The following is a 25,896-nucleotide window of genomic DNA, read 5'->3' on the forward strand; positions in this document are numbered from 1 at the left end:
ACTTCCAAAAAATATCAATGACATCCCCCACATCCTAAAAAATTACAATGGGCAAAGATAGGCACGTGGGTCAGTGTGACGTCATCCATTCCCGTACCTTTTCAGATCCACTTTTATCCCTCCTACCAACCTAATATATTTGACAATATTATCTGTTATAGTAACAGGCAACGTGTTATTCGTTGCTAACGAGTACTACTACCTATTCCATTCGTGTTTCTTATTCACTCCCGTAAGAACGGAATTTAAAACATCCAAACGAATTTTATATTCTCAGTGTTCATAATAGAAATTTGAGTTGCCTTATAAAGATCTGAAATTTAGGCACAGTGACGGATGTATAACATTTTTTCTCAGGCATGACGTTACATGAAAAAAAAATGTTGAATGAAAACATGTTTATCAATCACTCTGAAGTGCTTAACACAAATTAAGAGGAAAAGAGAGCGCAAAACAACGTATATTCATAATTTCGTTTTTGATATTGTTGAACAGTGCTTAATGTTTAGTGACTTTGTTACGAGTTTTTATAATCGTTAGTTAATAATTGATTTGGTGCACTTTCATGAATATATGTTTCACTGATAATTTAGATTACTCAGAAAAATATATCTCACTCTTAATTAGGATTACTCAAAAGAATATATGGTAACTCTTTACTCATGTCCCCGCAAGTCTCATGTCTTGACACAAATCCTTGCGGAGGTATCACTATGTTGTTTCAGGTATTGTTTAGGTTATGGATAACTTCAGTTTCAGACACACACACACACACACACACACACACAAATAAATAAATAAATAAATAAATAAATTGACATTTGTACTCACATTTTGGCAGTTGACTTCAGCGCCATACTCGATAAGAATTTTGGCCATGTCGACATCGCGGCGCCTGGCCGCTAAGTGTAAAGCGGTGTCTCCCTTATCCGTCTTTGACTGTAGCTGTTCCGTCGGGTCCACACTAAGAAGCTCTCTACACATTGACTGGTTCCCAGCCTCGACGGCCAACAGTAGCGGGATCTTCCCTCCCTGTTCAGACAAAGAATAAAAACAAAATAATCACTGATGACATCCACAATGACATTGAAATAGATTGTGTCGTGTAAATAAAGAAATAGGTATGTAGGCAGATGATGACATGAATTCATGGATCTTTTCATGGAAAAGAACCATAAATAAAAGGTTGTTCGATGATTACTTGCGTGACTACCTTAAAACAAATGTTTTAACTAAAATAAATATTAGTTTCGATCGTTATTATTCATTTTGAATAATAATAACCAGGCAAAGTAATGTTGTTTCTCTGCTTTTTATTCCCGAGAATAAATCAAATATAACTTCAAGTACACTATACTATTTGGTGAACTTCCTTGTAACTAAATTATAGTGTTTTCATATTTTATGAAGAACACTGGGTTCGAAAAAAGCCAAAATATGTAGTTTCTTGGTCCTTAAAATAATCAGAAATACTTGGTTGAGAATTCTTGTAGAACAAAGGGTATTTTTCAAACTTATACATAGCTTGAAATCCCATTTATTATCGCTTTAGCCAAACTTCCAGTCACAGCCGTAGCAGCGGGGCCCCCCGGACGAAGGTGTTCCACAATCGTGTTTGAATGTCATGATATCTATTATTGAATACTTAAATTACACTGTTATTCATTTGTGTGTTTCTGACTTTGTAGTCTACATTATAAAATTTCAGATTATTAGGAAACTTATTTTGAATTTCTCCTCCCGCCCAGTTTTAAAATGCAAATAATGTTTAAAAAATACCCTAAAAATTATTCAAATGTTCAAATTAAATTATTAAAGTAATGTGTATTAAACAATACAAAATATTTTGCAGATAACCAATGTAAGCTGGTTCTTTGAATAATGCAGAAAGGCAAAAGTTATTAAAAAAATTTAAAATCCTCCACATCCCAAAAAATTAAAAAGGGCAAAGATAGGCACTCAGATTCACTTTTAATTCTGGGTGAGTGTAAATCCTCATGCGTAGTTTTTGAGAAAATTGAGGAAAATGAACTATTCTGTAACCTAGATCATTGATGCTATACGATAACTATGTCATCAATTAAGATGAAATTGGTACTACAGAATACACTAATCATGATTTTCGTTATGATGGTAACAAGCTGATAACACACAAAATGGTTAATAAGGTAAACTAAAAAAAAATCAGTTACCTACTAAACCTATAATTTTTGTTTAAAACTAAAATTGTGCTAAGATATACATACATATATATATATACATTGATCAATCCATAGATTACATCAAGGTAAACAAGAAGATATGCTTAAGGCTAAATTTCTATGTGCAGATTTTGAGAAAATTCAGGAGAAAATGAATATTTATGGCGTTAAAAAGTACGTCGTTTGTTGATAGCATATTTCAGTCCATAGCATCTATTCTGCTGGGATATTATTTATTTACGTATGTACTACATATTTTTAAAAAAACACACTGGTAAGTAGTAGATTTTGTGTGTATTCTTGTTTGATTTCTATTAATAGTGACAGATGGTTTTAATGGCGACACACTTACTTCTAGCAGAAACACAATCGTCCTAAGAGTGACACACCCAGTTCTAACAAAAACACAATGGTCCTAACAGGGATGCACATAGTTCTAACAAACGCAATTGTCCTAACAGTGACATACATAGTTCTAACAGAAACACAATGGTCCTAACGGTGACACACATAGTTCTAACAGAAACACAATGGTTCTAACGGTGACACATAGTTCTAACAAACACAATGTTCCTAACAGTGATACACATAGTTCTAACAAACACCATGGTTCTAACGTTGACACACATAGTTCTAAGAAACACAATGGTCCTAACGGTGACACACATAGTTCTAATAGAAACACACAAATTAATTATAAATAAAAAGAAATAGAAAATTCGTGAAACAACACAATTATGTACATGCTGACATGTGATAAGTAAACCACACTAAATCCCTAAACACTAAACTAAAAAGATTAATTAGACGATTATCTTTCTGTTTTGAGAAAAACATTCTTTTGCGGTATGTGCTTATTGTTCTAGATAGTACTTTTAAAAATCATGCAGATGTAGAAGTTACTAATTAAGCTATTGAATAATATTATCAAATAGATCAGATTTTGTCCAAATTTGAGAGACAATCAATAAGAATTATTAATGATACAAGTAAAACTGGAAGAGTTTCTATTACAATTAAACTATATCCTATTTTCGCTCAGTAGCCTAAAAACTACAATATTTTGTCTTTATAACACATACAAATGTAATTTTGTGATTAAAAAAAAAACTACTTACGAACTATCTTGTTAAACAATACTTGAAAATACAATCTATAATGCACTGAAACATCTGGCGTGCTTTAGTTACACTATGAATTTTCTTTAAAAAGATGTTAGACTTGTTGCCGGTGCGTCACAAATAAAATGTGATAGTTTGATCCAATGAGAGCCAAACACTTAATGAAATCAACCAATGAGAGAGCTTCCTTAGATACACACCTTTCTTTTTAGGAAAATGTCCTGACCACAAGGTATCGGCACCGAAGTGGACCAGATATTGACGTTTCAATGAAAGACCAATCATTTTCTGAAGAGATTGAAGGCCAATTGATGTGGTGAATTGCTCCAGATTAAACTTTACGAGAAGTTTTATTTGAATATTCTTTTTTATAACTGTTTTGGACTTCCAGAAAATAAGTTTCCCCCTCCCCCGTTTTAATTATAAAGAATACCTAAGTATGTTTTTTTTATCGCAAATATTATATTTGAATATAGGAGGAGAATAATTACAAATACAGGGTGTTTCAAAACAACTCCGACAACGTTTGGGAGGTGATTCCTGACAACAAGATAATATAAAAAGAGCAGACCAACCTGGGTGCACAAATGCTTCCTTTCGGACTTATAAGCTGCCAAAAATATGAAAGAGTGAACTTTAAAAATCCATAGCTCCAAAACTAAGGGATCTACCGTGGTCGGGTCAAGATTTCACTTAGGAATTAGTATGTGCCCTATCCAAATATTTATGTTTCAGAATCCTGTTGTACTTCCACAACAATTTTTATTGAGGTAGTTGGTGAGTACTTCAAATTATATGCCCCTAGCCAAACTCCCTCTATAAAAATTGTTGCGTGAGTACCTTAGGATCCTGAAACATGTATTTTTGGATAGTGCACATTTTAGTTCCTAAGTAAAGTCTTGACCCCATTACGGTAGGTCTCATAGTTTTGGAGCTATTGACCTTTAAAGTTCATTTTTGCATGTTTTCGGCAGCCTATCACTCCGAAAGGAAGCATTTGTACACCCAGGTTGGTCTATACTTTTAATCTTATCTTGGTGTCAGGAATCATCTCCCAAACGTTGTTGGTGTTGTTTCGAAACACCCTGTATATAAAAGAGTCTAGACGGATTTCTTTGGATTTCCTTCAAGTATCATGTACGTCACTGTTAAAGTGAGTGTTTCATTGTTAGGCATATGTGCTTGACTATCAGGATTGTGTGTCACTGTTAGGAAATGTAACAGCATTCAGCGTAGTCAACAGTGTATTTTTTACATATATACGAGGAAATCAATCAATCAATCAATAAATAAATAATAGATTCCACCACAAAATATATCAATTTATTAGCAACGAACGACAGATTTTTACGTTCATAGAAATTCGTTTTTCTCAAAAATCACACATGAGAATTTACCGTCAAGAATCTCATTGTGTTTGGCTCAATGTGATCTATCCAATTGATATATATATATATATATATATATATATATATATATATATATATATATATATATATATATATTTCATCTTAGGATTATATTTACAGTTTAACCAGTGGTGCCCCCCCCCTTATGTCCATGACGCACCCCCCCAAATTGTCTATCCGTAGGTGTTCTTCCATGAAAAAATCTTCTTTTCGATTAATTTTTACACCTCTTCAAACATATTTATATAGATTTTTAACCCCCAAAATATTTCAATGACGCAGTTTGCGTCATAGCCCCCCTCTGTGGGCACCCCTGGTTTAACGAAAATTGAAGCTTAAGAGTTTATTATAATTTTTGGGTACTAACCATACTGAGGGGTGTCAGCTTCCTGCTGTCATAATCCAAAGTAGAATGAACGTATACTGGCCACCCAGTTTTAACTTAATACGTGGAGTATAGTCAGAAACGTACAAAAAGGGTGGGTCCTGGGGTTCCTGACCTCCCTAAAATCCCGACTTTCCTGTAAATTCAATCTAATTTTAAGGGTAATTTTACACATTTTGATATAATTTATCCTCATATTAAATTTGGACCCCCCGATATAAATTCCAGCGTACGTCCCTGGATGTAGTTGTCGTACAGCAAAAAGCTTTAGATTTATGGAACTCTTATGTACTTATAGTCTATATCATACACTCACGGAGGAGGGTCCATCATGTTCGGACCTCCCTCCAAAAATCTTCTAAGCTCAACCCACATTTGTAAACTTTCTCAATAAAAATAAATTTTTGTTTAACAGGAAAATGATTGATGTAGCATGAAAATTCGATCTTACACTTCATATGTACTCTTTCTCTTATAAAAACAATCTAGTCCTATCATTTTTTTTTCTGAAACTGTAGGTGGAAGTATTTTATAATTACTTATCGCCTTTTCGGGGGCAGAATAATATCTGTACAATACTACACAGACATAGTGGCTCGTATGGAACCCTCAAAGGTTTTACCCCTCCCAACAAAATTTCTGGATGAGCACCTTTGAACATTTTTTTTTTTTTTTTTTGTAAAATACCAATAATATTGTAGAATCTTAATTCAGGTAAGCTTTTCGTTTACGAACAGCATCTTGTTAGTCATGTAATTTCGAGAGAGAAAAAAATCGGGAAAAGATTTAAGAGTTCTTTCATAAAATATGGCTACAGTTATATTTATGCTATAACCATACAGCCTTGTATGTATATGTAGATGATTTAAAGTTTACTGTACTTTCAGCAATGAGATTATGTAAGACATGAATCTAAAGATTAGAATGGAATCCGAACCACATAAGAGCCCACAGGGAATCGAACCCGGACCTATCGCGCTGACAACACATATGCTAATAAGATGGCCTCCAATTAGTTTTAAAAAGCCTTGTGATCCTGAGAAAGTCGACTGCTTGATTTCAAGTTTAACTTCCATTTTCAGCATATGGAGGTTATATGATACGTGGACCTACAGTTTAACGTAAGATCCGAAGCACAGGAGCTCTCTCGTTAATCGAACCTGGAACTTTCTCACCACAAGTGCGTATGTTAACAGTATAGCCATGAGGAAATTGTATAAAAAATGTCGAATTTGAGATTAAAAGGGGTATTTACTTTCAAAAATCTTTCTACGAAGCCATAATATCTTAACCCGGCCATCCGACGATTTCAAATTATTGGATATGTGGTCAATAGTTTCTTTTTTTAAAAAAATTTAAATTAATATTAATAATAAGTCAAATTCTTCTTGATATGGGCCCGTGATGGTAGATGAACACCGAAAAATCTGCGCCCCCCACTATGAGTGATTCCGGCACCGGAAAACCTCTACAACTACATGCTCATAAATAGTAACCTTAGATTAACGCCAAACACTGCTCTCTGATGTACGGATCAGAGTACTGAAAGCAAAGCAACCTGAATCATAGATTTCACTGACTAATGTTAATTGCAATACTGTGTCAGCGTCTGAAGTAGTGAGGCTTTAACCGTTAAGTTTGATAACGAAATCTAACACGGAATGTATTTGAACCTGAACGCACAAAATGGGGGTGATGTATATATTTCCTGAAAGCTTGGGTCAAGGTAAGATCAAAACCGATTACCAAAATTGGGGAGGTCTCAAGCCTTCCGCTTGAGGGCAGCATGTTACTCATTGCAAAGTACTATTTGTTGCAAAGAAATCACTAACTCAAAATTTTACAACCATCTAGCAGTTCAGACCTTTAATAAAAAGACTTTTATCTCTTATTATCTGGTCATACATTTCATCAAATCAAAATGAATAATGCTGAGTTGTTTACCTGAACCTACGGGACTTTTAAGAATGTATGCATATTAAAATTCTGTTTCATTACCTCTCTAATGAAACGAATCTTATCAACATTTGAGTTAGCTATCAGTGTATTACGAGACAGAGCAATGCATCTCAGAAAAGCAGGTCAAATTGTAAGGTCTTGTCTGTCAGTTTTGGTGCAGGAAAGCCAGTTTGGATTTGACAATATGCTTACTACACCCAAGAAGAAATTACGAAAGATTTATACTAAAGCTGATAATTTTCCTCTGTTGATGCAAATTCGGAAGATTCTCCTGTTTTTAAAATATAGTCTATTGTATGACTCAAGATGAAACAATTCAACAAAAGCAAATTTTTGATGAGGCATTTGACCATACAGTTTTAGAAACTAAAGAAAGATTTGTAAGGAATATTGAACAATATTTAAAATCCTCAACTATTTGTTTTCACAGTCGGAAACATTTTTGAACAGTTCCGAAGCCACTATTGGATCCCGTAGGCTGCAATAAACAAGATTTTATAGTTAGATGTTACAGTTGCTAAGTACATATTTTGTCCAACAGTAACATCAGTAATATTTTAAAGATAGTGAACATATTATATCCGTATTAAAGTGTTTTTATTTCCGAATATGTATAAATTATATGCAAAAGCTGTTACAACAAGTGCTTCATCATCAGCATTTAAGAACCCATTTTCTTGCCATTTAAGGATTCTTACATTACAAAGAGAATCAATGCTTCACGATACGATAGAAAATCCAACTTTGCTTTATTGGTAATTTGCGAATAAATTTCGAAGACGCTCTCGACGAATACAAATGTAGAAATAGGAAGTGGTATAAAACTTACGAATCTTAAGTGTTTTCTGAAACAAGTATATATAGAGAGATTTGTCCATGGTCATAGCTTCTATTACTTCTTGTGCTACAGAAGTTCAACGTTATTTTAAGCGGTATCGCATCGTAGTTTACTACACAGCATTGCGATACTTACGAGAAATCGCATTGCAAAATGCGATGCGTCTATGATCATAATTTACGAACGAAATGAGATATTCTAAAGACAAAGACAGAAAGACTCCTTTCCCCTATGAGTAAAGTTTTTTTTCCTGGTACTTGGTATACAGTACGACGTCAATAATCCAAAACCAAAAATCTGAACGCGGTCCCTAGAAGCTTTTTACATTTTGTCCTAGCGATAAACAAAACAATAGGAATGTCCGTCGGCGTTGTGTAAAGTCCGTGTTTTTACAAAAGCTCATTCATATGTAATTGTTTCCCATACACATTTTTATTTTTATTTTTATTTTCCCTTAGGCCTATATAAGATAAGTTTTAAGTGTGAGTTACAAGAACAGTGTAATTTAGTGTACGAATAGGTTCTTCAGAAACATTAAATGTAAGTAGCTTTACGTACGGTATTGTAATTACTATATGTACTGTATAACCACTGTATCGATAAAAGGGCATATCGTACAGTATATTTAAGCCTAAATGGCATTTTCGAAAATCCGAATAATTTGAAAATCCGACCTGCCTGTGGATTCGTTCGGATTTTCGACTTCCTACTGTAATTAGCAATTCCCCTCTCGAAAATACGACGTTTTCCTTTAGATTTCTCTTTGGTTCTCACCAACACAAATCAATGTGCGATGAATTAAAGACAATATTACTTGAGACTGACTGTAGAATTGACGACAAAGAAACAATGTGCACTTCAACATTATCTCTAACGTAATGAATTAAAGCGCGTCAATAGTCTTTCGAAATGCTGGACCTCACCTTACTTTTGGAACATAATTTAACTAGCGAAAACTAGTAACTTTCTCAGTAACCTCCTTTTCTGTCCTCTGTTGTTTGAAGTTCTGGTAATTTATAGATTACAAATCTACATAATTATTTCATAGTGTTGACCTAGAAATGGTCTTTTGCTACTTCATACTGATATTCATTGAAATGGCGAAAGAAATGATCCAGATAGCGTTTCGCTATAATATGAGTTAACGAAATTAACATTTGTGCGGATTATTAATTTTGTGTTTCTGCAACAAAAAGAACGTTCACTTCGTAGGCTACGTAATGCAAACTCTTCATTTCTTGACGATATTAAACGGATTCAACAAACAAACAAAACTCCATACAAGGACATTCTGAACTAACTCTCATCTTAGCCAATCTGGAGAATGATAATATATATGTTTTTTTTAAACATACAAACATTATTTATATTTGTTATTTCAGGTCCATGTAAAACAGTAAAATACATGAATAATAACCTTATTTCCTTCGTTTCCGAAAGTGCGATACAAAAATAATAAATTCCGATGCACAAAATAATTTTTAGTAGGCTCCAACAAGAAGGTGTGCCCACCTGGTCTGGGGGAGCAAGTCGAGGAGGCTCGCCTCTTGGCCTCTTCTAGCGTCGTCACTGGCTCTCACCCTTTCTGTGCGAATTCTTAGCAGAAAGTAAGACGATGTCTGCTGGTGTGCTTTCAAACCCGAATTTTACAATGAAAATGACTAATTACGTTCGTGAAGATTTGCAATCACATTGAAACAATTGAAAGTAGCATGAATAGTAGAAGGAGGGAGAAACTAATTTCCCTGATAACAACAGTTGCATTTGATAGCTCCTTCTCTCCAAATTATCTATACGTATTTGTAAAAATGATTCCAGACCATGAGAGTTTATGGTGGACAACACCATGTCCGTGGGTTTCCTCGGAGTTCTTCCGTTCCCTTCTACATTCTCATCCTACTAAATCGAAATAATTCACTTTCATTAATCATCCGGCTCATTTAGTGTACAGAACATAATCACGGGACATAAAACTAAAAAGCAATAATAATAATAATAATAATAATAATAATAATAATAATAATAATAATAATAATAATAATAATAATAATAATAATATACGACTCTTGGGGTGATTGTGTTCTAATATATTCTATTATTTTCTATTTTTAGGACAGCTGCTCCCTTATAGGTCAAAAAACATCCTAATAAGTGGAAGTAAACGTCCAAAGCATGAGATCTTTCTATGGCTTACAATTTTATTTTCAAGATTTTTCGTATTAAGTTTAATTTGTGTTTGAGATGAACCTCTTTTTATATTGTGAAGAAATTTTAATGTTTTTTCATTACATTTCTACTTTAAACAAGTACCAGAGCAACGTGTATACCACGTGACGGTGTTTGGTTTGTATGGCGTCATATTTTCTCAATTAACATTCAAACTGTAAGTGGTAACGTAGATTTCTACCACTTCTGGTTTTAGTAGAGGGATTAGAATTACAATGGAATATATTCTGGGGACGATTAATTGATTACAGAAAACAGCTTCTCACTAACTCTAATCGTCTTTGCTCCAGGTAGAAACGTTTGCCAGACCGTTCCTGTACTTCAGTACCAGTTTCATCTTACTGCGTGGTGTGATTATCGTTCAATATCAATTTTTAGGTTTACAAAAAATGTACTTTTTTAAAACTACGCATCAGGATTTGCACAAACAAACATATCAGTGTATTCAGGTAAATGATATCTATCGATTGGTATACTTATGTCCTGTGGCGGATCCAGGATATGATCAAGGAAGGGGCTAAACCATAGTTTGCCGCTTTATCCAGCATAAAACAGGATTGAAGTCCATTTTATCCAGTGCATACCAGAGGGCCAAGGGGGGGGGGCTATAGCCCCTATAGCTCCCCCCTTGGATCCGCCCTTGCTTATGTCTCATTTTTAGACATTAGTTCTGTTAAATATAATAATGCTGAAGCAGTCTATAAAGATAAAATTGTCTAACACGAGTAACTTGATAGGATTTAGTAATATTTTGAGGAAAGGAATTCTTCTAAACTTCAAAATTTTAGTTTGTATGTAGTTTAATCTTCTCACTTTTGCAAAAAATAATTACAGAAAATTAGCTTTAGTTTAGAGAAGAATAGAACCTTGAAAATGGTATTACTTGATTGCACTATGGAAGGATAATATAGGATCAGTTATATTAAAAATAAATTTGTAATGTAACGAAAAGGTGCAGTGATCTTAAAATACCATTCACCATCTGTCTAGTAAAACTGACAGATAAATTTCGTGAAAAAACAGCAAAATAATGACCGACCACCAAACTTGAATTCAGGACATACAGCTTACAAAGAAATAATGTTACATATTACTTCACATTTGCTTGAATAAAACACAAATCCCAACCTTTCTTTACACGGCCGTACGGTAGAAAAAAAGCTTAAATGTTGACTTAGAAATATTTTAAAGTCTTTATTTTTATCATTATTCATGATGGATCATCCTTAATTTTATTCTATAGTAAATAGTTTAAAACGTTTTAGCAATAGTCATAATAGTATCATATATAGCATGTGAGAGTAGCTTTCACTAACAGAAACCGACCTGACACACTGAAACTAAAATCACACATTTTTTTCTGCAGCTTTTCAGCTGTCACTAGAGATGTCAGCTCCCGGTAATTCGTTTTAAATAATCATGAGTGCCTGAGTGGACAGCAGACCTCGAGAGAAAATTCCCATGTAATTAGGTGAGAGCAAATTCTGTGCTGCCTGAGTATAAAGGATTTCTTTATTTTTTGTGAAAAAAAAATCGCACGCAATTTGATTCCAGTCAATGGCTCGTTAATTTGCATAAAGTCAACATAATATGGCGATTCAATGTGTTCTTATGAAAGATATAGCATATTAACCAGAGCTGTAATAATTGGCGGCGCAATGCACTGCGGCCCTAGGACGAATGGATACTACCTCCACTGTTTCAAGCTCATATTACTTATTAGTGAATACTTAAATTACTCTGCAATTCATTTCTGTATGTGTTATTTGAACATTATAAAATTTCAGATTAATAGCAAACTTCTCCCTCCGCCCCTTCATGGTAAAATGAAAGTCATACTCAAAGAGTAAAAGCCATTTAAATATGAAGACGATTAAAACAGCTCGCATTGTATACAATGCACAATATCTTTCAGATAACCAGCTTAAGCTGAGCACTTCAATACAGCATAGAAAAAAAAAACAAAATATATGAACCGACTTTCATAAGGGGCACTTAAAAGTAAATAATAATAATAATAATAATAATAATAATAATAATAATAATAATAATAATAATAATAATAATAATAATAATAATAATAATAATAATAATAATAAAAACTATAAAAACAAACAACAATAATAAAGCACTTACAAGCAGAAAATAATTTATTATTATTATTTATAAAAAGAATTTGAGATGTTCCAAGCAGAACAAATCAAGCCTGGCACAAAATTATTTCGACAGTAATTTTATGAAACATTGACACTGCTTTTAAGCGCTTTATTATTATTATTGTCTGCTCTTTAGCGCTTTTATGATTGTTTTGACCTTTTATTAACATTTTCGAAGTCGTTTCATATTTTCTTTTCATAAAAAATATTTTTTGCTTTTGATTGCGTTTTTGAAATTTTTGAAGTCGATTGTTTTTATTTTCAAAAAAATATTTTCTCCATTTTAGTGCGTTTTTGAAGTCAGTAAGTTTTTTTTTTTTTTTTTGAATTTCTTTCATTTTCCGTTACCCAGTAGTTTAGTTAGATACTTAAACTAAAGGTAGCACACTAACTCCCTACAAAATGTGTCTCCCTGCGAAACAAGCTTAAAGAGACGCATAGTAATCAATTACCAAATTATTGAAATTCTTTATTATAAGTAATAGCCTTCGTCGAGAATAGGTCATTACACTAGTGAAAACCGCAACAACATATAGTTTAAGATGTAGGTAGTGAAATGAGAAGCGTAACTGATGGCGTTAGCGTCACAAATCTTAAGGTGTATCAGTCACAGCGGGTCTAGTCTAACGTCATTTAACAGCTGCTAGTTGAGGCTAGTAATCTTAGAATCAGAATAGTATGCAACCTGCAATACAATATAGTAGTTTTGGTTTTATTAACTCGAGAGGCTCCTAGGATACTTTGTATTTTTTGAATTTCCATGTGACCCCTCCCCTTCCCCCTCGAGAATCGAAAAACGGATTCATACGCGATTAGATCTGGTAAATATCTGTCTGTGTACAGAATTTGTTGACTAAGTGACTGCTTTCTATGCGAAAAATTTGATGACAGACAGACAGATACGCACACTCTCTCACACACATACATACACTCTTTTATATACAGTATTAATAAGAATATTATACATAATGTTTCACTATCTTAAAAGTATAGTTTTTCCAAGTTACTTGCTCACCAAAAGCCATCGAGAACGCTTTTTTTTATTCTTACAAGTTCCATATTAATATGCTAGTCATTTTATACTTAAACCATCAGTGAAAGATGGGAAAGAAATTTTGGAAAGAACTCATCCTCGAGTTATAACTTCAGTGTTGTTGCACAGATTTTTAGGGGTTTGGGGCGAAACAGAATTAGGAGGTAAATAATCTGTGTGAGAATCTCAAATCCAACATGATTTTTTTGAGACCAACTTTGACTTGATATTCCAATTTAGACACGTCATTAATATAATGTACTATACAGTCCTGAAAATATCTTACAAAATGATTGTTTCTAAATAGTAATATCTTGAGTTTTAGAGGTAGCTTGCGAAGGAAGTGACATAAGTAAAATAAATCAAGTTTTGCCCCTACAAACTAAGGGAAAAAACGTTACCTAATGTACTAATTCTTGTTTAGTTGCTTAGATTGGATTAGAATTTTAGCGTCCATTTCAGTAATGATGCTATATGAAGCGTGGAACAACAACTTAACGAGGAATCCGTACCCTATGAACTCTCACCAAGAATCGAATCTGCATATTAACCACATAACTACCATGTAGCTCTTACTAATTATTTTATATAACGGATAGTATATTAGAAAATTTTCTCTCCTTAATTTATAGCGACAAAACTTGAATTTTTACACATGTAACTTTCCTTACGAGCCGCCTCTAACTAAATCCCAAGAATGAAATAAAATAGTAAATGTGTTGCTTTTCCTGAAGATCTTCACTGTTCTTCATATGGTGTGAGGCTACTTGAACGTGAAGCCTGGGACAACTGTCCAACTTGTCTCTGCCACAGGACGCCCATGGATAGCCTATATTTAAAGGAATTAATTCCATATTTGCCTGCTACAACTGAGTAAGATTCTTTATATATATATATATATATATATATAGTTACGATCAGGGGCGCACTCATAGAGAGGTGTCCACCAGCTCTGGAACTTTGTAAACTTCGTAGCTTGACAGGCATTTGTTCCCTTTCTTATTAAAATATACTTGCTTTAGTGGAGAAATGATTGATGAAGCCTACAGATTTGATCTTACAGTACATCTACTTTTTCTCTCCTTTAAAAACAATTTAGTTTTCCGGGGTAGAATAGTAACAGCTTGTTCAGTGGTAGAGCGTTCATCTATGGTGCGTGGGGCCCTTGGTTCGATTCCAGCTCGCACAAAGTGAACTTGGTGGTGGACAAATACGGCGTGCATGGGTTTTCTTGGAGTTCTCTCGTTTGATCACACTTTCTTCATCCCACTATTGTATTCATTTCTCATCATCATCGTCTCCTTTAGTCTAGCTGGCATAACCGTGGGGCGTAAAACTGAAAACGTTCATTTCATTTCATTAATTACAGATCAAATATTACATAGACATAATGTTTTGTAGTATTGAACCCCTGAAACACCGGACCCCACAACAAAAGTTTTGGGGTCCGTGTCTGCTCACGTTAATCCTTCAAGGACAAAGTTAAGACAAATACAATAAAATTATAAAACAAGAAAAAAAATTCTTTGCAATCACTTACAGGTGTCGCTCCAAGTTCAGATGACAATACAGCGTGTGGACCTATCTTCTTCTTTATTCGCTTCCACATGTTATTCTGCTTTCATTCAAAGCAACCGTCACAACCGAGTGTGCCCGGCAAAAATAAACTGTTATCCTACAATTAAACTCCATTTTGCCTTTACGCGTGAGATTCCATTCTCAAGAAAACAAACAGAACGGAGAAAAGCCAAGTCACGATGTTTCTCTCCGAAAAAAAACCTGGGACTAATATCACCTGGCGACTACCTCCATGCATCTGACTGGTAAGCCACATGGGCATTTTACCTCCAACCAACTGGAGAACACGTTTTGATGGATCTTCGTCACACACACACACACACATACATATATATAAAAACGAAGACGCCATCATAGTACGCCATTTTCTGAACGTTTTTTGAGTAGCAAACATGCACAGTTTGCGTGACAATCCTTGGTTTTTATCCCTCTCCCGGCTGTCCTCTTCATCATTGAAGAAGATTAGCGGCACATGTGCTTGGTAGTATAATCCATTGGTTTTTCTAATATTTTTTTCTCCCTTCCATAAATCCCGACTCAGCATGCGTCTTACAGTTTACCATGGCCAAACCCTTTGACTATCAATTGACATATTGTTGGGTGTCACTAAAATAGGACAGAGAACTATATTGTCTTAAATTTCCAATATCTCATCATAATTTTGCGCTATTTTTTCATGGACATAAACACATTGCCCTTCAAAGGCTTCTAGGAAATTTTATAGTAGATAATATTTATTAACAGTTATAAAGAATTATACATGATTTCTTAGAGAGTGGATATCAGTTTGCTTGTATATATATTATAAATAAGAAATAGTTTCGATAGAAAATTAACAGCAAAAACACGAACTTCCATAAAAACTGTACTATTATAGCTTTGAGTTCAAGTTATTGTGTATTGTGTTCTTGTGGACCACCAGGTTTAGAAGGACGGATTCTACTAACATCTGGTCCAAATCACGACTGGAAAATGAAATGAAATGAAATCTATAGTTTCACGTTTCGTTGTTATGCGCAGTAGGCTAAAAGAGAGAGATGATTAATGAAAAAACTAGTAGAATGGGAACATAGGAGGAAACGGAATATCCCCAGGAAAACACACGGACACAGTATTACCTATCTGAAACTCATATGCCTGGGATCGAACAAAGACCCTTCGCACAAGCTGAACACTCTGCCACTGATCCACTGTGCCCCACAAAACACTACATTGGAGATTCAAATCCGATGCTTTTTTCCGAGTGTACAGACAATCATGCAATATTAAACCTGACATTATAGGCCATTTCCCATCACACTATCTCGCCTCCAATTGATAGATTGATTGAGTTTTAATGGGGACATCAACATCGAAGCTATTTGTCCCCGTCACGATATACACGACAAATCTCGTTGAAAGATATGATTGAAGAAAAATTAAAGTTCCTTAATTAGAACAAAAGAAATAGGCCAGCAACCTTTCACGTTCAAAATGGTTAATAGTTTGATTTACGTCAAATGCTTCATTAAACCAATCGTTTTATTCTGTATTCTTTTCTCAAAAAAAGAAAAAAGAAAAAGAAACTACCCTTTCTGATGTTTCCTGGTAAAAGAAATGACTATTACTCGTTTATGATTATCATATAAATTGTGAATTCATGAAAAATCAAAATCGTCCAAATCATAGATTACGACAAAAAAAATCTCCAAATAATAAAGTACGGTACCCAATAGCCTATATAAATACAAATATTAGAACCGTTTTTGAGAAGATTGGATGAATATACGTATTTAGCCCATTTATAGAACAAGAAATTTATGAGTGATCCAAAAAAATGGATCAAAAGATTGCGATCTTGACCAATAATTAGTTTTTGGATCAGGGGCCAGAAACTTTTTGAGCGGCCACTAAATCGATTTTTTTTTTCGGAATAAGCACATCATACTGAATTAAGTGATAGTTTGGGTTTGGCTTTAATTCTCCAGATGTAAGGCATACAAGAAAATTTCTGATTGAAATATATTGGATCTTTTGATTCAAAAATACAATTTTCATCCTTTGCTTCTTGTATTTAAGTGAAGGTGGAAATATATATATATATATATTTTTAATGAAATGAAATCATATAAAATTCCTGAGAAATTCCTTAAAAATTTTTAATTTCAAAATTTAGTTTCAAAATTATATATATTTGCAAATTCATGAAATGTGTAGTCTCTTGGCTAATTCGAATTCATGTTACGAGTCCAAGGTTTTTTTTTCACTTCTCGAATGTCAAATTATCTAGAACAATGTGTACCAAATAGTTCAAGTAGTAGATGAAATAAAGCTCTTTACTAATTATGACCAGTGAGATTCATGTCTAATAGCTGAAAAAAACCAAATTCAAATGTGAAGACCGCGTTCGTAGAAAGAACTACAGAATATGCTACTAGAGGGCATTGAATGTAATGGAACTATTTTAAAACTTATGTGTACAAGAGATTTCTACAAAAAACGATCTCAATACGGGATATAAATAAATATAAATAATATAAGTTTGAGGTATTTTTTTCCTCTTGATTATATGGATTGAGATATTTTAAAATAGTTAAATTGGTTTCATCATCCTCAAAATATATATACCGTTTCTTTCGTAAGCTCCCTCAATGGCGATTCGCTTAAGTCTTACAATTAGTTGTAAAAATGATTCAAGCTTCGTTTTCACTCGAACCCAAGGATGTAATGTTGTTTCGCCCAATCATATATTGAAGAGTGACATGAACTACTTGGTCCTTCATCCTAATTTCAGAATATCCGTTCTTTACGCTCTTACACGCAGCGCAAAAGAATAAGCTCTGTGAAGGGAACTTCCAAATCAAATTGATATTCAACTCTAAAATTACACACACTCGCCTTCCACTCATACTAAATGATTTCACTAACACCTGTGTAACTAATTACTCCGTTCTTTTAAATATTTTTTAAAGACTTAAACGATACGTATGTGCAATAAATAAATAAATAAATAAATAAATAAATAAATAAAATTCAATAAGGTCTATATTTAAGGGAATCCATGACATAGACATAAGGGAATCCATGACATAATAATTAACAAATGACAAAATAGCTAGAAAGCCTAAATTTATATATGATGTCTAGACGACAATTACACTGACAATTGTCTTATGGTAATGGCGATAATTAAACTGGCAACACAAATATGTCAATAGAGATGCAGAAGCCTTTGTAATGATATCAAAATTGCAGAATCCCCAAACTACAAAGTTAAATTACGACTCACGTGCTGTGTTTACCAAGACAACTAGTTTTAAACGTTCCACTTCCTCGCTCCGCGCAATGTGTAAAATAATTGCTTCGTCTCTCTACTTGAAAAGATCGAGTGACTGTTTGGAATTAAAGCGGTGGAAGAAATAGTGGTGCCAGTAGTTAAGATTTCTACATGAGACTGGTTGATTTTATGTAACGAGTATTCAATCTCAAGAGAATGGCTGAAAATCAACATGAAACATATGTTATTTTTTAAATCCATAATATTTTACAATTTAGAAACCATATATAAACGGCTTTATTCTTTACTCTTGCGAAATTGTATCTCTTTAAATCAATCGCGTCAACTGAATTCGGAAAACAATTTATTCAAACATCAACTTAAAAAATGTGAGCAAGTATCTATGTTTACAACTTTCAAGTTCTAGGGGGCCGCGGTGGCTCAGTGGTAGAGCGTTCACCTCTGATGTATGGCGTCCTTGCATTGATCCCAGCATGCCCCAAGTGAACCTTATGGTGGACAAGCACCGTCTGCGTGGGTTTCTTCAGTGTTGTCCCGTTTCCTCACCCTTTCTTCATTACACAATTTCATTCATTTCTCATTACCACCGTCTCCTTTAGCCTGGCTGGCATAACTGTGGGACGTAAAACTTAAAGATCTTATTTCATTTCATTTGTTTCAAGTTTTAGGAGGAAACGCTCACTATTCTTAGGCCTGCCATATTTATAGACTAAGTAACTGGATACGCTATGAAACTTTACAGCATATTCATAGCAAGTGTGTTCTGCTGAAATATCAGATTAATTAAATAATAAAAAAAACACTCGCAAAACTGAGTGACAGAATAGTTTATCCCTATCAATCGAAATGAAATGAATATAAATTTTAGTTTAACGTCCTACGTTTATGTCCTTTTAGGCTAAAGGAAACAGATGATTAGTTATGAATGTGAATGATGGTAATATCAAATTTTTAGGTCTCTCCCACCGAGAATTAAACGCGGGACCACCTGCACCAAAGGCGCATCTAACCATTAGGATAGCTGAGAGGATTCTCTTGTCAGTCGTAGTCGATGACTAACAAAAGCAGGATTAAAAAAAAAAAAAAAACGAACGATATTAATATAATTTATGTTTTGGAAGAAAACAATTTTTTTGGAGTTCTGAAAAACTCCAGAACATATTATGTAAATCCTGAACTGTCCCCCTTAAACTGGGATCTAGAGCCCATGTATAAGATAAGCTTCAATTTTCTTACCAATCTTTTTAGCAACAGATTGCTGTATGCAGCACTGCAGCAAGAAAGGAATTTATGTGGTAGTTGTTTGGTTGTAACATATAGTGAGTAATAGGAAAACTATCTCATGATAGGGAGATGCAGTTGCTAATAAGCTAATCTCTCGGTTACAGATAGAAATGGTTAGTTGTCAGAACTAACTACTGTGTTTCAAAGAAATACAAGGATAACTAATAATAACCAAGACGGTATTAGAGGGTTATTTTAGGACAGTTGCACTAGAGTCTTCAGTTAATTTATTCTTCTTGAACTTGTACTTTAATTGAATTGAGTTGAGTTGATTTTAGTTTAGCGCCCCGTTCAGCAGCGAGGCTATATAAGACGTTTACCTACTGATTAACGTGGAATCCGAACCACATGAGCTCCCGCCGCGATTCGAACCCGGGTCTCCCGCGCCAAAAGCGCGTACGCTAACCGCTTAGCCACAAGGGAGCTCTGTACTTTAATTGAATCAGTAGTTTTGAAAAGGTAATGAGTCAGAAAATGACGATTTCACTTTAGCCCAACTTTGTATTTATTTACTTTGTAACACCAATTGCTCACAATAAGTTGTTTGTTTCGTACAATCACAAGAAAACTCTTCTTTCTCAAACAGAAGTCGATCAATTTAAGAATTTTAAAAAATTATTATTATTATTATTATTATTATTATTATTATTATTATTATTTTTTGATGGTCTCACTTCACTTTTCTTACTCATGGCATTTTCAAAACTATTGATTCAATTGTTCGTTGTAAAGGCTTCTTCTATCCACAGGATGTCCGGTTTTGTGTTACACACACAGACGTACATACGATACATACGTACAAAAACTACGAATTTGCGTCAGCCATGTAATACAAAGCAGGCCCGTAGCCAGCCCCAAAATTTAGGGGGGCCCGGTCGAAGTTTGGGTTGGCCCGATCCAACCACATTATAGTTCATCACCATATTATAGTTCACTTGTAAGCCTACCGTGAAAATTTTAGGAGGGGCCAGTAAATATTTAGGGGAGGCCCGGCCTCCCTAGACCTCCCTGGATACGGGCCTGATACAAAGGCTACAGAAATTGAGTTATTTTCACAATTTACCTTTTAAACCTACAGGAGAAAGTATTAACCTCTTGTTTAGCGTCAATCTTCACAATTTTTAAGAATTTTGCTTTACTAAAATTCCTTTATAAATTTACCCTGGCTGGCCGTCAGTCCGCAGGAGAGACAAACAATATATATTTGCCTCCGCCCGGGAAAGAAAAAAAATAAGAACTAGTTGATGGATCATCAACAATATTGGCCGGAATGTAGAGGGTTAGAAGTTAAGGAGCCGAGTTCGTTGGTGGAGGCGATCCATTCACCGGAAGGTAGAAATCAACTATTTCTACCACTTCCGGTTTCAATATTGACCTACATAGAGCAAAAACGATAAGAGATAGCAAAGAGTGTTTTTTTTTTTTTAATCGATTTAGCGTTCTGAGGATAGCTGGAATTTTTTCTTAACTCTTTATTGGAAAAGGAATATGTAGATACCAACCACTTCTGGTTTTATGTTGATGACTGTATAGAGTAGAAACGGTATGGGATGGTATGAGTGGTTTTCTGCAACCAATTAAGCCCCAAGAATACGTTCTCCACTTTAGTCTCTGTATCAAAACCGGACGTGGTAGAAATCTACTAGTACTACCACACTATTAATTGAGAAAATATCGCGCCATATAAACCAAGCTGTATGACGTGGCGTACCCGTCATACTGCTGTTTGTTAATAGTACATTTTCATTAGGTTTATTATGAAAGTATTGTAAACAATCGGCTATACATCTCAAAATGGCCGTTTCTGTTTCTTTCCCCGCGGTACACGAGACGAGGGGAAATTTCAAGACGAGATACCAGACGGACTCAGTTTTTACATCATAGGCGTCGACTTTTTAATATTTTCAGTGAGTGCTCACGCTTTTGTACTAACAATAATATACATCATAATGTTTCGAATTTTACGTATTTTTTTACAGATTCAATAGATCAGTAATTTTCGGAACTAGGGCACTTCCTGCAAAGTGTGGAAAACCACCAACGAAACACAGCGTGAAATAACATTAACTGTGAATTTATTTTTAATCTGAAAAGACTTAAGTTTTTATCTTTTTTCTGACCACTTCAACTTTATATTGAACAGACTGAAACTAAATATTAGAATCTGGTTTGATTTTCGCATGTCTTTGGTAATATTGGTCAAAGGAAAGCGAAAGAAAAATAAGAGTGAATTCATGGATTATGCATAAGATGGTTCCTGGGGATTCAAATCTCTCCCCCACGATGTCCTGCTTCCTCTGTATTTTTTTTTCTAATTTTGGGGAGATTTTTACAAATTTCAACACAATTACCCTCATATTGAATTTGGAATCCCTAAAAGCTTTTGGACTCTTCTCGAAATAAATTCTTGCGTACGAGCTTGAATGAATGAAAAGCTCTAAAACATTTTAGAATAATTTGAATGAAAACTGATAATAATCCAACTGACAGGTAACTTATGTAAACTCAATTTATACAAATGCTATTAAAATTAAAGAAAATAGCGACTGACCTCGTGTAGCGTATTCGCTAACGCTCTCGCCTTCGGTGCGAACGGTCCCTGATTCGATTCCCGATGAGGGCACTCGGTTGAAAAAGTGTAAAAATGCTTTTTCAGGTCAGCCATCCTGAATGAGGGTTTTCCTGGGTTTCTCTCATTCACACGAGGCAAATTCATGGGTTTTACCTAACGTCTAGGTCCCTTCTTTCCCCTTCCCCGGATAGTATACTCGCCGAGGGACGTCATCCCTCATACGTTACGCGCTAAATGGCCATAGAACAGAAAGCCCAGAAATCTAAATCCAAAATCCTTAAACGAAATCCAAAATAACGACATCAAACTCCAAGTCATCGAAAGAAATAATTCTACAAAATCGAGACATGATTAAATATCCAATGCAGACACATTCCCATCAGAAATCAATCGCAGTGTCATATCACATCGTTTTTTTTTTTTTCTCATATCATAGCGTATCATATCGTATGAAAGTGGGAATTCAAAATTATTTCAAACACAAAAATTCAATTGGTACTGACCATCCATTAAAAATCTACAACGGGTGCTTCAGCTGCGAAACACCCACGTAATCGGCGCCCACGATTCTTACTCCAAAAATAGAAATACACTTTCCGAGACGAGACATCACGTTTACGACACCATTTCGAGACCAGACAGCCTCACGTTTCGTCTCGTAGGTAACCCTAAATTTGAAGATAACGTGGCGCCAAACTGATAAAATAAAATAAAATAAAATAAGAACACAATATACAGTACCAATCCATTACATTTGACAGATAAAAAAAAGAAAAAAAATATCTCACTACAGCTACACATTACACATGAATATGACTGTAATATTTTTCCATTACAACATTATTACATTTACTCTACCTAGAAATAAAAGAAAAACAAGAGCCAGATAGTATTTTCATTTTGTTTTGTTTATCATTATTTCTCTTTCCCCTTTATTTATCGTGCAGTTCGATATATATATATATATATATATATATATATATATATATATATATATATATATATATATATATATATATATATATATATATATATATATATGTGTGTGTGTGTGTGTGTGTTCCACCTTATTTTCTTCGTGCAGTTCGATCACTCCATTAAACTAGCTTTCCCAAATGTCCTGTACTCTTTTATAAAATTGTTCTCTAGCATGCATAGTTATTTTTGACATGTGAAGAATAAACATGCATTCCGCCTGAAATCTGATCTGTTTCTCTTTGTTCAGATCATAACAGATTTCCGTTATTACAAGGAGCTGGATGATTTTCGTAACATAGTAGATAATCTCATCTATTACAAACAATAAGACTGTTATGAAATATCCAAAGTCCAATTATTATTGCAGAACAATGGAAGTTACTACGCAAGCATAATATACGCTTTGACAATTCTGTCAAACTTGTTGAAGAGATTGCTAATATACAACGACTAGCAGCGTTCACCCCGCTTCGCTGCGGTCACCCCGGAACGCAATAAACTTTGTTACTTAGATAATTTTTACTTTTTCGCTTTCAAGTGATATGATAAAAACCATAGAAGATTGCAGTAAATCTTAACATTATATCGCCTGTCATTTATGTTAACCCGCCCCGCTTCGCTGCGGTCATCCCGGTGCTGGCATATTGTAAAAGTGTCTGTAAAAATAAGCAAATCAATTAAAAAATTTTAAACAGAAGATTCAAGCTATTTTCCGCTGTATATCGCCTGTCATTTATGTTAACCCGCCGAGTGACACGGTCATGCGGGTTGCATATAAATACGTTTATTTTTACCTATGATGAACTAACAAAGGATTTGTGGACACCTGAATGGTCAATTATCTCAAGACACTGGTAATTAAAAATTAAAGTGATATGATAAAAACCATCTAGGGTCCAAATCCTAAAAACCCCCCAAAAATGAAAGAAATTGGTTCAGCCGTATTAGCGTGATGAGCGGACAAAGGATTTTGTACGTTCTCTTTTATATATATAGATATTGTATACCTGATCTATAAATTACTTAGATTTTTAATTGTAGCTATTTTGGGCAACGGTGCTTAATAGTGCACAATATGTTATGAAGAAGAAGAAGAAGAAAAATGTAGAAAATTTGTTGAGATAGATTGATGTTCATGTAATGGTAGTGGTGATAATTATAGATAATTGTGTCGTGTTGCTATAACAACAAAATGATTATTATTCATGAAATTTTGAGAATAAAAGTTAGTTGTTCTATATATTTGACAAGCCTAATTTCCAAGGTATGAAATTGTTAGTTTTTGCAATTAAGTGTATAAATTAAAGTACCGAATCGTGTTGACCAAGGTGATCAGAACTTTTACTTTCTAAAACGGGACGCATACGAATCGGCGACGGGGGTGGGGGGTGACTTCCACATTGCATTTTTTGACTCAGCAGTGTTTTCAATTTACAAAATACACAAGCAAGAATAACACAGCGTTTCTAACTTAAGTACTACCCAACAATACTTTTAACTACTTGAACACTCAGAATTCCCACTCAATTCCCACTCTAACCACAGAACACTCAATTCTCATTTGAATATTCAGAAGTTCTAGGCACGGCTGAACCTTTCCAATGTGTGTTGGTACGGAAGAGTGTAGAATTAGCATTGGCCATTTATATTTTGGATAATAATTACGGGACACCTGGGTCATGTTTGCTTAAAAACGGGACATTTAGGCGTCACGTTTGAGAATCAGAAAAAAACGGGACAACGGTTGAAAATAAGGGACTGTCCCGGCTAAAACGGGACGTCTGGTCACCTTGGTGTTGACTAAATAAATAAATAACTTTACAATATATACAGTTAGATGGTGGTTCCGCCCAGGACATCTAAATAAATATATTGTAACGTTATTCCTTTTGGTTACATCTATTTTGCCCACAGTTAGGGAGACTATATCTAGGAAGGGGGGTTAGGGAGTTTCAAAATTTGTCAAAAGTAGAATATCTTTAGAATTGTTATCATTAAATTTTCACTGAAATGTGCATCCTAAGGAGGAAGGTGATTAAAATATTTCCCATAATCCTATTCTGCCGTTGCGAATCACAGGTATTTCTACCAGTTAGAGCATAAGAAAAAGACAATGAAATGAAATTAAATCTTTCGGTTTAAACGTCCCATGGTTATGCCCTTTACGCTGTAAAAACTTTCATAGATAAATTTACAGGAAACGGTGGCAATCTGTTTGCCAAGCCTCTATGTAAATCAATTTACACCTATAAAGTAAAATTAATAATATAAAATGGTGTAAAATCACATTTTTTATCAATAAAAATATCATATTTTCTTATATAAATTTACTGTAAAATTGTAAAAACAACCAACAAATTTTGTAATTTAATTTAAGTAAATGTATATCAACTTACAAAATAAAGAGTAATTGATTTTACATTGATGTTTGGCAATTTAATTACAATTTTTTTTTTCGGTGTAGGCTAAAGGATACGGGTGAATAATGAAGTAAGAATTAGTGAAATAAGAATCTGGGAGGGAACGGAAGTACCCGGAGAAAACCCACGAACACATTGATGCCCACCACAAAGTTACTTGGCCCAGGACCGAATAAGGGACCCCACACACCAGAGGTAAGCACTCTACTAGTGAGCCAACGTGTCCCCAGAAATTCAAATGAAGAACACATCAAAAATTAATTGTCTAGCTCACATAGTGTCGGATTAATGCACGAAGTTTGGAGATATTCTTGCGAAACTATTAGTTATTTATTCTACACGAGCCGGTATTGGAAACTGATACTAGCTATACTTGACAATTTTTTTCTCAAATACTATACCTAAAATATTATAAGTTTACATCTTTCTTGTAAATTATTCACTTAGTTCAAAATAGTT

General features: G+C 34.2%; 1 protein-coding gene across 2 annotated transcripts in view; it reads right to left on the reverse strand.

Annotated features, from left to right (window-relative positions):
• The window catches only part of nompC (no mechanoreceptor potential C), a 603,429-nt gene that overhangs the window by 197,984 nt on the left and 379,549 nt on the right, over positions 1-25,896 (reverse strand). For both annotated transcript variants that reach the window (XM_081759152.1, XM_081759151.1), the window contains exon 5: positions 832-1,032. In XM_081759152.1, the coding sequence (XP_081615278.1) occupies positions 832-1,032 (201 nt within the window). The remainder of the gene's footprint in view (positions 1-831; positions 1,033-25,896) is intronic.

The sequence above is a fragment of the Thermobia domestica genome, chromosome 5 (assembly GCF_964235325.1).
Source record: "Thermobia domestica chromosome 5, izTheDome1.hap1.1, whole genome shotgun sequence".
Classification (NCBI taxonomy): domain Eukaryota; kingdom Metazoa; phylum Arthropoda; class Insecta; order Zygentoma; family Lepismatidae; genus Thermobia; species Thermobia domestica.